General features: G+C 43.4%; 1 protein-coding gene across 1 annotated transcript in view; it reads left to right on the plus strand.

The window, feature by feature from the left end:
* The window catches only part of LOC311100152 (sodium channel protein type 2 subunit alpha-like), a 156785-nt gene that overhangs the window by 87655 nt on the left and 52056 nt on the right, over positions 1 to 17074 (plus strand). The window contains exons 14-15 of the mRNA XM_084140932.1: positions 13392 to 13532; positions 13781 to 14107. Coding sequence (XP_083997058.1) covers positions 13392 to 13532; positions 13781 to 14107 — 468 coding nt within the window. The remainder of the gene's footprint in view (positions 1 to 13391; positions 13533 to 13780; positions 14108 to 17074) is intronic.

A 17074-nucleotide genomic window follows, 5' to 3' on the forward strand; every position in this document is an offset into this window, starting at 1 on the left:
AGTCTCTTGAGGTATGTCTTTATACACTTGGCACATCTAGCCACTGGGATTTTTGCCCATTCTTCAAGGCAAAACTGCTCCAGCTCCTTCAAGTTGGATGGGTTCCGCTGGTGTACAGCAATCTTTAAGTCATACCACAGATTCTCAATTGGATTGAGGTCTGAGCTTTGACTAGGCCATTCCAAGACATTTAAATGTTTCCCCTTAAACCACTCGAGTGTTCCTTTAGCAGTATGCTTAGGGTCATTGTCCTGCTGGAAGGTGAACCTCCGTCCCAGTCTCAAATCTCTGGAAGACTGAAACAGGTTTCCCTCAAGAATTTCCCTATATTTAGTGCCATCCATCATTCCTTCAATTCTGACCAGTTTCCCAGTCCCTAACGATGAAAAACATCCCCACAGCATGATGCTGCCACCACCATGCTTCACTGTGGGGATGGTGTTCTCGGGGTGATGAGAGGTGTTGGGTTTGCGCCAGACATAGCGCAAACCCCCCCAAAAAGCTCAATTTTAGTCTCATCTGACCAGAATACCTTCTTCCATATGTTTTGGGAATCTCCCACATGCCTTTTGGCGAACACCAAATGTGTTTGCTTATTTTTTTCTTTAAGCAATGCCTTTTTTCTGGCCACTCCGTAAAGTCCAGCTCTGTGGAGTGTACGGCTTAAAGTGGTCCTATGGACAGATACTCCAATCTCCGCTGTGGAGCTTTGCAGCTCCTTCAGGGTTATCTTTGGTCTCTTTGTTGCCTCTCTGATTAATGCCCTCCTTGCCTGGTCCGTGAGTTTTGGTGGGCGGTTTTAGAAACCAACCCTGATCTGTACTTCTCCACAACTTTGTCCCTGACCTGTTTGGAGAGCTCCTTGGTTTTCATGGTGCCGCTTGCTTGGTGGTGCCCCTTGCTTAGTGGTGTTGTAGACTCTGGGGCCTTTCAGAACAGGTGTACAGTGGGGAGAACAAATATTTGATACACTGCCGATTTTGCAGGTTTTCTTACTTACAAAGCATGTAGAGGTCTGTAATTTTTATCATAGGTACACTTCAACTGTGAGAGACAGAATCTAAAACAAAAATCCAGAAAATCACATTGTATGATTTTTAAGTAATTAATTTGCATTTTATTGCATGACATAAGTATTTGATACATCAGAAAAACAGAACTTAATATTTGGTACAGAAACCTTTGTTTGCAATTACAGAGATCATACGTTTCCTGTAGGTCTTGACCAGGTTTGCACACACTGCAGCAGGGATTTTGGCCCACTCCTCCATACAGACCTTCTCCAGATCCTTCAGGTTTCGGGGCTGTCGCTGGGCAATACGGACTTTCAGCTCCCTCCAAAGATTTTCTATTGGGTTCAGGTCTGGAGACTGGCTAGGCCACTCCAGGACCTTGAGATGCTTCTTACGGAGCCACTCCTTAGTTGCCCTGGCTGTGTGTTTCGGGTCGTTGTCATGCTGGAAGACCCAGCCACGACCCATCTTCAATGCTCTTACTGAGGGAAGGAGGTTGTTGGCCAAGATCTCACGATACATGGCCCCATCCATCCTCCCCTCAATATGGTGCAGTCGTCCTGTCCCCTTTGCAGAAAAGCATCCCCAAAGAATGATATTTCCACCTTCACGGTTGGGATGGTGTTCTTGGGGTTGTGCTCATCCTTCTTCTTCCTCCAAACACGGCGAGTGGAGTATAGACCAAAAAGCTCTATTTTTGTCTCATCAGACCACATGACCTTCTCCCATTCCTCCTCTGGATCATCCAGATGGTCATTGGCAAACTTCAGACGGGCCTGGACATGCGCTGGCTTGAGCAGGGGGACCTTGCGTGCGCTGCAAGATTTTAATCCATGACGGCGTAGTGTGTTACTAATGGTTTTCTTTGAGACTGTGGTCCCAGCTCTCTTCAGGTCATTGACCAGGTCCTGCCGTGTAGTTCTGGGCTGATCCCTCACATTCCTCATGATCATTGATGCCCCACGAGGTGAGATCTTGCATGGAGCCCCAGAACGAGGGTGATTGACCGTCATCTTGAACTTCTTCCATTTTCTAATAATTGCGCCAACAGTTGTTGCCTTCTCACCAAGCTGCTTGCCTATTGTCCTGTAGCCCATCCCAGCCTTGTGCAGGTCTACAATTTTATCCCTGATGTCCTTACACAGCTCTCTGGGCTTGGCCATTGTGGAGAGGTTGGAGTCTGTTTGAGTGTGTGGACAGGTGTCTTTTATACAGGTAACGAGTTCAAACAGGTGCAGTTAATACAGGTAATGAGTGGAGAACAGGAGGGCTTCTTAAAGAAAAACTAACAGGTCTGTGAGAGCCGGAATTCTTACTGGTTGGTAGGTGATCAAATACTTATGTCATGCAATAAAATGCAAATGAATTACTTAAAAATCATACAATGTGATTTTCTGGATTTTTGTTTTAGATTCCGTCTCTCACAGTTGAAGTGTACCTATGATAAAAATTACAGACCTATACATGCTTTGTAAGTAGGAAAACCTGCAAAATCGGCAGTGTATCAAATACTTGTTCTCCCCACTGTATACAGTGAGGGAAAAAAGTATTTGATCCCCTGCTGATTTTGTACATTTGCCCACTGACAAAGACATGATCAGTCTATAATTTTAATGGTAGGTTTATTTGAACAGTGAGAGACAGAATAACAACTAAAAAATCCAGAAAAACGCATGTCAAAAATGTTATAAATTGATTTGCATTTTAATGAGGGAAATAAGTATTTGACCCCTCTGCAAAACATGACTTAGTACTTGGTGGCAAAACCCTTGTTGGCAATCACAGAGGTCAGACGTTTCTTGTAGTTGGCCACCAGGTTTGCACACATCTCAGGAGGAATTTTGTTCCACTCCTCTTCGCAGATCTTTTCCAAGTCATTAAGGTTTCGAGGCTGACGTTTGGCAACTCGAACCTTCAGCTCCCTCCACAGATTTTCTATGGGATTAAGGTCTGGAGACTGGCTAGGCCACTCCAGGACCTTAATGTGCTTCTTCTTGAGCCACTCCTTTGTTGCCTTGGCCGTGTGTTTTGGATCATTGTCATGCTGCAATACCCATCCACGACCCATTTTCAATGCCCTGGCTGAGGGAAGGTGGTTCTCACCCAAGATTTGACGGTACATGGCCCCGTCCATCGTCCCTTTGATGCGGTGAAGTTGTCCTGTCCCCTTAGCAGAAAAACACCCCCAAAGCATAATGTTTCCACCTCCATGTTTGACGGTGGGGATGGTGTTCTTGGGGTCATAGGCAGCATTCCTCCTCCTCCAAACACGGCGAATTGAGTTAATGCCAAAGAGCTCGATTTTGGTCTCATCCGACCACAACACTTTCACCCAGTTCTCCTCTGAATCATTCAGATGTTCATTGGCAAACTTCAGACGGCCCTGCATATGTGCTTTCTTGAGCAGGGGGACCTTGCGGGCACTGCAGGATTTCAGTCCTTCACGGTGTAGTGTGTTACCAATTGTTTTCTTGGTGACTATGGTCCCAGCTGCCTTGAGATCATTGACAAGATCCTCCCGTGTAGTTCTGGGCTGATTCCTCACCGTTCTCATGATCATTGCAACTCCACGAGGTGAGATCTTGCATGGAGCCCCAGGCCGAGGGAGATTGACAGTTTTTTGTGTTTCTTCCATTTGCGAATAATCGCATCAACTGTTGTCTCCTTCTCACCAAGCTGCTTGGCGATGGTCTTGTAGCCCATTCCAGTCTTGTGTAGGTCTACAATCTTGTGCCTGACATCCTTGGAGAGCTCTTTGGTCTTGGCCATGGTGGAGAGTTTGGAATCTGATTGATTGATTGCTTCTGTGGACAGATGTCTTTTATACAGGTAACAAGCTGAGATTAGGAGCACTCCCTTTAAGAGTGTGCTCCTAATATCAGCTCGTTACCTGTATAAAAGACACCTGGGAGCCAGAAATCTTTCTGATTGAGAGGGGGTCAAATACTTATTTCCCTCATTAAAATGCAAATCAATTTATAAAATTTTTGACATGCGTTTTTCTGGATTTCTTTGTTGTTATTCTGTCTCTCACTGTTCAAATAAACCTACCATTAAAATTATAGACTGATTATTTCTTTGTCAGTGGGCAAACGTACAAAATCAGCAGGGGATCAAATACTTTTTTCCCTCACTGTATATACTGAGATCATGTGACAGATCATATGACACTTAGATTGCACACCGGTGGACTTTATTTAACGAATTATGTGAGCCTGAAGGTAATTGGTTTCACCAGATCTTATTTAGGGGCTTCATAGCAAAGGGGGTGAATACATATGCATGCAGCACTTTTCTGTTATTTATTTTGTATAATTTTTTGAAACAAGTAATTTTTTGCATTTCACTTCACCAATTTGGACTATTTTGTGTATGTCCATTACATGAAATCCAAATAAAAATCAATTTAAATTACAGGTTGTAATGCAACAAAATAGGAAAAACGCCAAGGGGGATGAATACTTTTGCAAGGCACTGTATTCCTGTTATCTAGGTGGGAGAGGGCAGTGTGGAGTGAAATTGAGATTGCGTTGTCTATGGATCTGTTGGGGTTGTGAGCAAATTGGAGTGGGTCTAGGGTGTCTGGGATGATGGAGTTGATGTGTGCCATATCCAGGCTTTCAAATTGCTTCATGATTACATATGTGCTACAGGGATGTAGTCATTGTGGCATGAAGCCTTAGAGTTTTTGGGAACAGGAATGATGGTGGTCAGCTTAAAACATGTGGGGATTAGAGAGGTTAAAAATTATTATGAATAAGTCTGCTAGCTGATCTGCGCATGCTCTGAGAACACACCCTGGAATACTGTCCAGCCCCGCGGCCTTGGAAGTTTTGACCTGATTAAAGACCTTTCTCACATCGGCCTCGGAGAGCGAGATCAACCCAGTCCTCTGGGTCGGTGGGAGCCCTCTCGCATGGCACGGTATTGTTATTGTCAAAGTGTGCATAAAATGCATTGAGTTCATCTGGTAGAGAGGCATAGTTGGGCAGATCACGGCTGGGTCTTACTTTGTAATCCGTAATGGACTGTTGCCCCTGCCACATGCGGAGGGCATCGGAGCCTGTGTAATATGATTCCACCTTATTCCTATATTGTCCTTTTGCTAGTTTGATGACTCTGCGGAGGTCGTAGCTGAACTTCTTGTACTTGTTCCTGTGCTCAGCTGTAGCCTCAGGGTTGTCTGTGATAGCACTGTGAGCAGTAGCCCTGTCCCAACCTCAGTGTTAATCCAGGGCTTTTGATTGGGAAAGCAGTGAACCTTCAATGTGGGGACAAAGTCACCAATGCATTTCCTAATGAAGCTGTGGCTGTTGACTGTTAAAGGTGATTTATTCTGAACACAGGGTTTAATCCTTCACACAGGCCTTGGCTCGGAAAGACAAAAACCTGTTTGTTGTTTGGTATTTTGGTATTTTATTAGGATCCCCATTAGCTGTTGCAAAAGCAGCAGCTACTCTTCCTGGGGTCCACAAAAAAACATGAAACATGACATAATACAGAGCATTAATAGATAAGAACAGCTCAAGGACAGAACTACATAAACAAATTTTTTAAAGCACACGTAGCCTACATATCAATACATACACACAAACTATCTAGGTCAAATAAGGGAGAGGCGTTGTGCCGTGAGGTGTTGCTTTATCTGTTTTTTGTTCATTTGAGCAATATGAGATGGAACGGAGTTCCATGCAATAATGGCTCTATATAATACTGTACGCTTTCTTGAATTTGTTCTGGATTTGGGGACTGTGAAAAGACCCCTGGTGGCATGTCTGGTGGGGTAAGTGTGTGTGTCAGAGCTGTGTGTAAGTTGACTATGCAAACAATTTGGGATTTTCGACACATTCATGTTTCTTATAAAAAGAAGTGATGCAGTCAGTCTCTCCTCAACTGTTAGCCAAGAGAGACTGGCATGCATAGTATTTATATCAGCCCTCTGATTACAATGAAGAGCAAGACATGCCACTCTGTTTTGGGCCAGCTGCAGCTTAACTACATCTTTCCTTGCAGCACTGGACCACACGACTGGATATTAATCAAGATTAGACAAAACTAGAGCCTGCAGAACTTGCTTTTTGGAGTGTGGTGTCAAAAAAGCAGGGCATCTCTTTATTACGGACAGACCTCTTCCCATCTTTACAACCATTGAATCTATATGTTTTGACCATGATAGTTTACAATCTAAGGTAACGCCAAGTAATTTAGTCTCCTCAACTTGTTCAACAGCCACACCATTCATTACCAGATTCAGCTGAGGTCAAATCAAATCAAATCAAATCAAATCAAATTTTATTGGTCACATGCGCCGAATACAACAGGTGCAGACATTACAGTGAAATGCTTACTTACAGCCCTTAACCAACAGTGCATTTATTTTAAACAAAAAAGTAAGAATAAAACAACAACAAAAAAGTGTTGAGAAAAAAAGAGCAGAAGTAAAATAAAGTGACAGTAGGGAGGCTATATATACAGTAAAATAAAGTGACAGTAGGGAGGCTATATATACAGGGGGGTACCGTTGCATAGTCAATGTGCGGGGGCACCGGCTAGTTGAGGTAGTTGAGGTAATATGTACATGTGGGTAGAGTTAAAGTGACTATGCATAAATACTTAACAGAGTAGCAGCAGCGTAAAAAGGATGGGGTGGGGGGGCAGTGCAAATAGTCCGGGTAGCCATGATTAGCTGTTCAGGAGTCTTATGGCTTGGGGGTAGAAGCTGTTGAGAAGTCTTTTGGACCTAGACTTGGCACTCCGGTACCGCTTGCCGTGCGGTAGCAGAGAGAACAGTCTATGACTAGGGTGGCTGGAGTCTTTGACAATTTTGAGGGCCTTCCTCTGACACCGCCTGGTATAGAGGTCCTGGATGGCAGGTCTAGAACTTAGGGAATGATTTGTACCAAATACAATGCTCTTAGTTTTAGAGATGTTCAGGACCAGTTTATTAGTGGCCACCCATTCCAAAACAGACTGCAACTCTTTGTTAAGGGTTTCGGTGACTTCATTAGCTGTGGTTGCTGATGCGTATATGGTTGAATCATCAGCATACATGGACACACATGCTTTGTTTAATGCCAGTGGCAGGTCATTGGTAAAAATAGAAAAGAGTAGAGGGCCTAGAGAGCTGCCCTGTGATACACCACACTTTACATGTTTGACATTAGATAAGCTTCCATTAAAGAAAACTATTTGAGTTCTATTAGATACATAGCTCTGAATCAGAGGTTGAAAAGCCATAACATTTTTACATTTTAGTCATTTAGCAGACGCTCTTATCCAGAGCGACTGCATCCATTATTCTTATTTATTTTTCATACGTGGGAATCGAACCCACAACCCTGGCGTTGCAAACGCCATGCTCTACCAACTGAGCTACATCCCATAACACATACATTTTTTCAACAACAGGTTATGGTCAATAATATTAAAGGCTGCACTGAAATCTAACAGTACAGCTCCCACAATCTTCTTATTATCAATTTCTTTCAACCAATCATCAGTCATTTGTGTCAGTGCTGTACAGTGGGGAAAAAAAGTATTTAGTCAGCCACCAATTGTGCAAGTTCTCCCACTTAAAAAGATGAGAGAGGCCTGTAATTTTCATCATAGGTACACGTCAACTATGACAGACAAATTGAGATTTTTTTTCTCCAGAAAATCACATTGTAGGATTTTTTATGAATTTAATTGCAAATTATGGTGGAAAATAAGTATTTGGTCACCTACAAACAAGCAAGATTTCTGGCTCTCACAGACCTGTAACTTCTTCTTTAAGAGGCTCCTCTGTCCTCCACTCGTTACCTGTATTAATGGCACCTGTTTGAACTTGTTATCAGTATAAAAGACACCTGTCCACAACCTCAAACAGTCACACTCCAAACTCCACTATGGCCAAGACCAAAGAGCTGTCAAAGGACACCAGAAACAAAATTGTAGACCTGCACCAGGCTGGGAAGACTGAATCTGCAATAGGTAAGCAGCTTGGTTTGAAGAAATCAACTGTGGGAGCAATTATTAGGAAATGGAAGACATACAAGACCACTGATAATCTCCCTCGATCTGGGGCTCCACGCAAGATCTCACCCCGTGGGGTCAAAATGATCACAAGAACGGTGAGCAAAAATCCCAGAACCACACGGGGGGACCTAGTGAATGACCTGCAGAGAGCTGGGACCAAAGTAACAAAGCCTACCATCAGTAACACACTACGCCGCCAGGGACTCAAATCCTGCAGTGCCAGATGTGTCCCCCTGCTTAAGCCAGTACATGTCCAGGCCCGTCTGAAGTTTGCTAGAGTGCATTTGGATGGTCCAGAAGAGGATTGGGAGAATGTCATATGGTCAGATGAAACCAAAATAGAACTTTTTGGTAAAAACTCAACTCGTCGTGTTTGGAGGACAAAGAATGCTGAGTTGCATCCAAAGAACACCATACCTACTGTGAAGCATGGGGGTGGAAACATCATGCTTTGGGGCTGTTTTTCTGCAAAGGGACCAGGACGACTGATCCGTGTAAAGGAAAGAATGAATGGGGCCATGTATCGTGAGATTTTGAGTGAAAACCTCCTTCCATCAGCAAGGGCATTGAAGATGAAACGTGGCTGGGTCTTTCAGCATGACAATGATCCCAAACACACCGCCTGGGCAACGAAGGAGTGGCTTCGTAAGAAGCATTTCAAGGTCCTGGAGTGGCCTAGCCAGTCTCCAGATCTCAACCCCATAGAAAATCTTTGGCTGGAGTTGAAAGTCCGTGTTGCCCAGCGACAGCCCCAAAACATCACTGCTCTAGAGGAGATCTGCATGGAGGAATGGGCCAAAATACCAGCAACAGTGTGTGAAAACCTTGTGAAGACTTACAGAAAACGTTTGACCTGTGTCATTGCCAACAAAGGGTATATAACAAAGTATTGAGAAACTTTTGTTATTGACCAAATACTTATTTTCCACCATAATTTGCAAATAAATTCATAAAAAATCCTACAATGTGATTTTCTGGATTTTTTTTTCTAATTTTGTCTGTCATAGTTGACGTGTACCTATGATGAAAATTACAGGCCTCTCTCATGTTTTTAAGTGGGAGAACTTGCACAATTGGTGGCTGACTAAATACTTTTTTTCCCCACTGTACATGTTGAGTGCCCTTCCCTATAAGCATGTTGAAAGTCTGTTGTTAATTTGTTTACAGAGAAATAGCATTCTATTTGGTCAAACACAATTTTTTCCAATAGTTTGCTAAGAGCTGGCAGCAAGCTTATAGGTCTACTGTTAGAACCAGTAAAGGCCGCTTTACCATTCTTGGGTAGTGGAATTACTTTGGCTTCCCCCCAGGCCTGAGGACAAAGACTTTCCTGTAGGCTCAGATTAAATATATGACAGATAGGAGTGGCTATAGAGTCAGCTACCATCCTCAATAGCTTTCCATCTAAGTTGTCAATGCCAGGAGGTTTGTCATTATTGATCGATAACAATCATTTTTCCACCTCTCCCACACTAACTTTACAAAATTCTAACTTGCAAAGCTTTTCTTTCATTATTTGTTTTTTTATGCATGAATACGATGGCTCACTGTTCATTGTTGCCATTTCCTGCCTAAGTTTGCCCACTTTGCCAATTATGTAATCATTAAAATAATTGGCAACATCAAATGGTTTTGTGATGAATAAGCCATCTGATTCGATGAAAGATGGAGTTGAATTTGTCTTTCTACCCATAACTTCATTTAAAGTATTGCAAAGTTTTTTTTCCATCAGTCTTTATATCATTGATCTTGGCTTCATAATACAATTTCTTCTTCTTTTTGTTGAGTTTAGTTACAACATTTCTCAATTTACAGTAAGTCAACCAGTCAGATGTGCAGCCAGACTTACTAGCCACTCCTTTTGCCCCATCTCTTTCAACCATACAGTTTTTCAATTCCTCATCAATCCATGGAGCCTTAACAGTTCTAACAGTCAGTTTCCTAACAGGTGCATGTTTATCAATAATTGGAAGGAGCAATTTCATAAATTCATCAAGTTGTTGTTGTTATGAGTGCAGTACCTTGACATGATGGGTGCAGTTTCAGGTGGAATGTTGGTTCAATGTGTGTGTGTGTGTGTGTGTGTGTGTGTGTGTGTGTGTGTGTGTGTGTGTGTGTGTGTTTGTCATGCAAAATGACACAAACACACACGCACACATACAAAACTCCCCCCCCCCCCCACCACACACACAGAAACACACACACACAGTCACACACAGTCTCACACACACACACACACACACACACACACGTAAGGTGCATTTCTATGTCATTCACTGTGGCCCTTACTGCAGGTAACAGTACTGCACCCTCCCCTTCCACTTCAGCATTTATCATCAAAACCCTGCTGTTTTCCCCTGGCAGACACCCCTCACGTCAAAATCTCTTCTCTGTCTGGATAGATCAACGAAATTAACTTGAAAAGTTGACATTTAGCTAATAGTTTTGTGAAATCTGGTGTCCATCCTATGGCAGGACATGGGTGGGAGGGTCCCTTATTTGACAGCTTCTGTTCCTTTGTGTTAAGATGGATCCAGGGGTTGAAATTCCAAGATAAATCAAGTGCCCAGTATTTATATATATATTTTACAACGATGGACGAGGTGCTGTTCCCGTACAGTAGCTGCAGCATGGTTGACTGTAACAATTGGATATAAAAAATCTGTGAATGAGATCATCCGCCCGGCACTGTCAGGTCATGGTGTGACACATTGATCCGTTACTGGTTGAACTTGTGCGACAACCAATCAGATCCCAGGATAGTGGGAACAATAAGGGGTCATATGGATGCTGACTGACACCCATCCTAGATCTTTACTACAGATCACACACTATAAAAATGTATAGAGCACACACACACATACACACACACACACACACACCGCAGGCAAATCCAAAAACATATCAATGAATCAGATACGGGCGCACCAGGCCCAACGCTGAGCATCAGATTATTTCAGGAAGTGATTTTGTTATTGACCCAGTGGCACAGTTTATTCTGGCTGGTCCCTCTGTTATTATGCAATGAGGTGATGTACACCACCAGTGATGTTGTGACATTGACCTGGCATTGACCTGTCGTTGACCTGGCATTGATCTGTCATTGACCTGGCTACATGTGACAAAATATGTCACTGCTGTAATGGCAGAGTTGACGCCATAACATGAACTCCCCCTGGTTTGTAATTGATTTGCTGCCTTCTATGTTCTTAGAGATGACACTATAACGTGGTAGACTGCTAATGGTTTGACTGATGTTATGTCAGAGAAAAATAATAGCCAATTTGGTAAAAGCCCTCAAGTGAAAGGTCAAATGCAAAAAATAAAATAAAAAATAATAATGTGTGTGTGTGCACACGTATGTATACTGTATGCATATATGCCTTTTTATTTATTTTTCTGTGTGTGTAAATCCCATTCTGAAGCACCCGTACAGGGCCAAGTATATCATATAACTCTCATAACAGCATGCTTGGAGATACAGGAACAGTAGCATACAGTCTGTAAAGTCTACCAGACCTACTGTATCTACAGTATAACATCACATGTAATTAGACAGTTAGAGGAAGCCAGCTGAGCTATTTGATCTCGACTCAGTCGCCTACCATCATCCCGCTGTGGACACACCTCCCAGTCAATTTGGCTAAGAGCACCACACTTAGAATTATTAAAGAGCCAACAAGAGGGCCCTTACATGATTAACATAATTACAGCATAATGAAGTTAAAGAAAACACTGGGATGGAGGAAGTCTAATGAGAGATCTGGGTCTGAAGACAAGGACTCTGTGTGCGTGTGTGTGTGTGTGCGTGTGTGTGCGTGTGTGTGTGTGTGTGCGTGTGTGTCCATCCATACACATTTGGCATTGAACAAGTGCTCCTCCTACAGGGGAAGCCTATATACTCTCTGTCATTAGTTGCACAGACAACTAACTGATTGACTGACTGACTGACTGACTCATCACCAGATGAAGAGCATCCCATGGGAAGAAACCCTCTTTCCACAAGGTGTTTAATAATTGAATGGGCGTAAGCAAGATGAATATGGTGATTCAGTGGACAATTTGGTGTTTTGCTGTATCACTCTCTGAGATGGCAGGATGGCATGGTGGTGTGTTTTTAGGACAAGTGTAGCGGGGCAGAAAATAGAAAATCCAGACACCTAATTACACCTGTCACAGCGGGCACCTAATTACACCTGTCACAGCGGGCACCTAATTACACCTGTCACAGCGGGCACCAAGCGTGGCGCAACTGGCAAAGGGGGTCCAGGGCTGTGTCGCCTCCAACTCCCATCCTCAAACACACACATGCACGCATACACACACATACATGCACACATACACACACATACATGCACGCATGCACACACACACACACACACACACACACACACACACACACACACACACACACACATACACGTATGGACGCATACATGCACTATGACAGTTTGTTCCCCTGGGTGATATGGGGACACGCTAGACACTCACACGTAACATATGTTTTTCCCTTTGCCAAAAGTAGTGTGAAATCTCAGAACCATAGATTGATGCTGGCTGCATAGATATATTAAATGGATGGTTATCAAGAAACAGATGAATGACATGATAATTAATTGATTTGGATTGATATGATTGATGCGTTGGTACAACAACTATAAGCCTTTGGAGAAACACAGAGAGAACAGTCTCAGGTAAACCCAAAACATGCATTTTAGGTCTAGGATGCTTCGTTATTATAGGCCCTATTAAATCACAGTGTTTAATTTATGAAGCTCGTGTTAGGATGTGGAAAGAATCTCAATTTGACTACAAAATGGTGTTTGTAATCATTACACGATGGTAATGAAATTCCATCATGAAACTGCATGCACAGTTGACATTTACTAAACTGAGGAAAAGTGGCCCTGTGTCCAAGGGGCTACGGTTGCTGTGTGCAAATTCCGGCATGCACGCATGCAGGCACGCGGACGGATGCACGGATGCACGGACGCACACACACTCACAACCCCCACACACACTAAACACACACAGCCCTACAGCCCAGAGGAGCAGGTTCTCTTGTTTAACATGGACATGGAGAGCTTCTGTTCCTGTTGGAGGCTGACATTTAAAACCAGGTCCAAATCACACCTGCTGTTTACATTTCTAGTGTTACACATCAGGGCCCTTCTCCGTCCACACTCTGCCGCTTACAGGAACCAGACCTGCAGGCTAGGTTTTTCTAGCTATTGGATCTAGCAGTCTGGTGTACTGTAAGATGTTGTTTGTCACTAACTTTTTAATCAACGTGAAAGTAAGAACATCTTAGTTGTCCAACAAGGCTTTATTAAAACTCGTCTCCCTCTCTCCTCCTCCCAGGTGCTCAACCTTTTCCTAGCCTTGCTGCTGAGCTCGTTCAGCTCGGACAACCTCTCGGCACCCGACGATGACGGCGAGATGAACAACCTGCAGATTGCCATTGGCCGCATCAAAAGCGGCATGGGCTGGCTCCGAAGCCAGGTCGGGCACTTGTTTTTAAACAGCTATTCATTGTTTTATTTAATATTTATTCTATACTTTTTTTTGACTATTTAGCATAGACAATTACATAGATTCAAAATAATATATGGCATGAAATGTAGTATGGGCTATGAGTCAAAATTAAACAACCAATATCACCCAAACAACCAAATGAATCACAAAAAATGTTAACACATGCAAAAAAAGTTAATCACGTCTTCTAAACATAGTTTGTTACTTCATTGCAGATCTGCGACTTCTTCAACGGCAACTTCAAGCGGCGGCAGCAGAAGAGCAAAGAAGCCGAGGCAATGCTGAAGCTCAAGAGGCTGAGCCACGGCGCTCCGCTTGGCGAGGTGGGCAACGGGACAGCGGTGGCGGTGGGGGGAGGGTTCGGGCACCACGGGGAGAAGATTATGGTCCCGGAGGTGGACGACAGCTACATGACCAACCCCAACCTGACCATCAGTGTGCCCATCGCTCCTGGCGAGTCGGACGTGGAGTTCCCCGAGGATGAGGATGAGGAGGAAGAGGGGGAGAGCGAGAGCTCAGAGGAGGAGGAAGAGAGCAAGCAGGTAGGATGGGAGTTTGGGTTGGTGGAATTGAAGGGTACCAATATGGAAAGTCTATATCAGTCGCATTTTTGTGATACAAGCCATTAATGTGCACCGTAAGATATCAGATATTGCTATCCCCAAACATTACATCATAGAGGCTAATATTTTCTACATTACTTAGTGTTTGAATTCAGACGGCGGACTGCTACTAGGTACGGAATCATGACAGATTTGGTCTTGTCTCACACTGTAGGCATTGTCATGTGTGCTTGTCTCCCTCATGAAATGTTAGAACTGTGCTGTTCATTGTGTCTACTAAATGTGGGTCCGATTGATGTATGAGTTCTTCTAGTCTTCTGGTCCACCCTCTCTTTTCTCTTCTCTCTCTCTCCCCCCATCTTTTTCTTTCTCTCTCTCTCTTTCTCTCTCTGGCCTGAGAGGTTGCTTAGCAGTCCAATAACTGCCTGTTGGGCAGACTGGAAAGAGAGCCCTTATCTCCCTCTCTCTTTTTCTCTCACCCTCCACCCTCCTCTCTCTCTCTCTCTCTCATTCCATTCCTATCCCTCTCCCTCTCTCTCCGTCTGAAGTGAGCCGCTCCAAGCCCACGCACAAGGGCTATTTTCATGCCCTGTTTTGTTTTCTCACTTCCTCCAGAGCAATTTGGCCCTGAGCGGACTCTTCCCAAAATGGATGCCCTGTCCAATTTTACCCCTTGTAAAGATTTATACCACTGTTTCTGCAGTTGGGTCCCTCTTCCACTTGGTAACAATGGCCCTGTATATTGCCGCCCAATCAGGAATATGGAATTAGATCCTTCAGGTTAAAGTGCATTTTGTTGCCTGCATTTGTCTTTCACCTAACTGTCTCTGTCTGCATCCATTAAAATGAGTTGAATTGAACTGAGCTAGATCGTGTGCCATTACGTTGTTGTCTGGGGGTTAGGGTTAGTTTCAAAGATTAATCTATGTTGATGAGGAGACGTGAAATGAATAAATGTAAAACTTGAATAAATGTAAAACTTTGTTAAAGCTGAAATGGTTGAGGCGCTGGGAGAAGGAGAGCGGGCTTGGCACACCACCAGTGTCTACTACGTGGTTTGCAAATGTTTATGGAACGTTTTGCAAATGTTTATGGAAACATGATATAGCATTCTCAACATGTATAGAACAGGTTGTTAAAATATATATATATATATATATATATATATATATATAGAGAGAGAGAGAGAGAGAGAGAGAGAGAGAGAGAGAGAGAGAGAGAGAGAGAAAAAGCAGTTGTTTACATCTGTATTCTCTTCCGTTCCCTCTGCCTCCCTCTCTCTGTCTCTCTCTCTCCCTCCGCCCCTCTAAACAGAGCTGACTTATCTGTGTCAGTTTGTCTCTTTGCACACCTGTGCTCCAATTAGTTTTAAGAGAGCGGTCACGTCTTGCCCACCCGCTTTAATCTTACTATGCACCTGTCTTCTCACCTTCCCTTGTTCTCTCTTTCTCTCTTTTATCTCTTCACACTCCATCTCTGTACACCTGCCTGTCCACGCACTCACTCTGTTTTATCTTTATCCCTACACCTGTCCCTGTCTCATCCCTCAGTCTCTCTCTTTCTCTCTCTCTTTCTCTCTTTTTCTCTGTTTTAAGACAACCTGTTATATGCATGTCACCCATGGAGGCTGTATCAGGTTTGCTGTAGCTCACTGTGTAGATAATCAGGAAGTACACACAGGGTTCCATTTCCCTAGCCAGTCTCCCGTACAGAGCGGCCATCTGCATCTATCCAGCTAACCGTGGCCTCAGATGCATTATGGTCGCTATCCTTTATCGGGAAAAGGGCAGCGAAAGAGAACATTGCCCTGAAACATTAGTTAGCACCTAAAAGTTCATTCGAAACATTCAGTACATTGAAAACAAGGCAACAGTAAACATGTTGTCCCCCACGAATGATTGAGCCAATTTCAGTTATTGTGTGTGACCACATATTATCCATTATATTGACCAGATACTCAAGTGGCCACTCTAACAATGAAAATAAATGTCTTCAAAAATGGAAGACAGTTAGACTGTACCAGTCTCTTTAGCTAATCCTCTCCCTGTACTCCATGTCATGTGCCAAACAGACTGGCCTTTCTGCCATCTTCAAATATGAACATTCTATCATTAATGAGCTCGAGGAGAACAGAGGATTTGATCCTGATTCGATCACCCTCACAGCTATCCTCCAATCACAACGATTATGCAAATATTGGAACTCCACAGAACACAGTTGGTATCTGGTTGCTAAGCAACCGTTTTTTGTTTGTCCAGATTAAACCAGTAAAAAATTGCTAGCTCAGGTGTACATTTAAGTGATAATGCCCGATATGCCGGTGTTTGGAGGATATTTTGGCACGGGTGTTGTTAGGCCCGGGACGAAGCCAATATATCCTCCAAACACCGGCTTCGAGGGCATTATCACTTTTATACAGCGGGTTACCAACATACAGTGGGGAAAAAAAGTATTTAGTCAGCCACCAATTGTGCAAGTTCTCCCACTTAAAAAGATGAGAGAGGCCTGTAATTTTCATCATAGGTACACGTCAACTATGACAGACAAATTGAAAAAAAAAAATCCAGAAAATCACATTGTAGGATTTTTAATGAATTTATTTGCAAATTATGGTGGAAAATAAGTATTTGGTCACCTACAAACAAGCAAGATTTCTGGCTCTCACAGACCTGTAACTTCTTCTTTAAGAGGCTCCTCTGTCCTCCACTCGTTACCTGTATTAATGGCACCTGTTTGAACTTGTTATCAGTATAAAAGACACCTGTCCACAACCTCAAACAGTCACACTCCAAACTCCACTATGGCCAAGACCAAAGAGCTGTCAAAGGTCACCAGAAACAAAATTGTAGACCTGCACCAGTCTGGGAAGGCTGAATCTGCAATAGGTAAGCAGCTTGGTTTGAAGAAATCAACTGTGGGAGCAATTATTAGGAAATGGAAGACATA

Source organism: Coregonus lavaretus (assembly GCF_964263955.1).
Source record: "Coregonus lavaretus genome assembly, chromosome: 2".
Taxonomy (NCBI): domain Eukaryota; kingdom Metazoa; phylum Chordata; class Actinopteri; order Salmoniformes; family Salmonidae; genus Coregonus; species Coregonus lavaretus.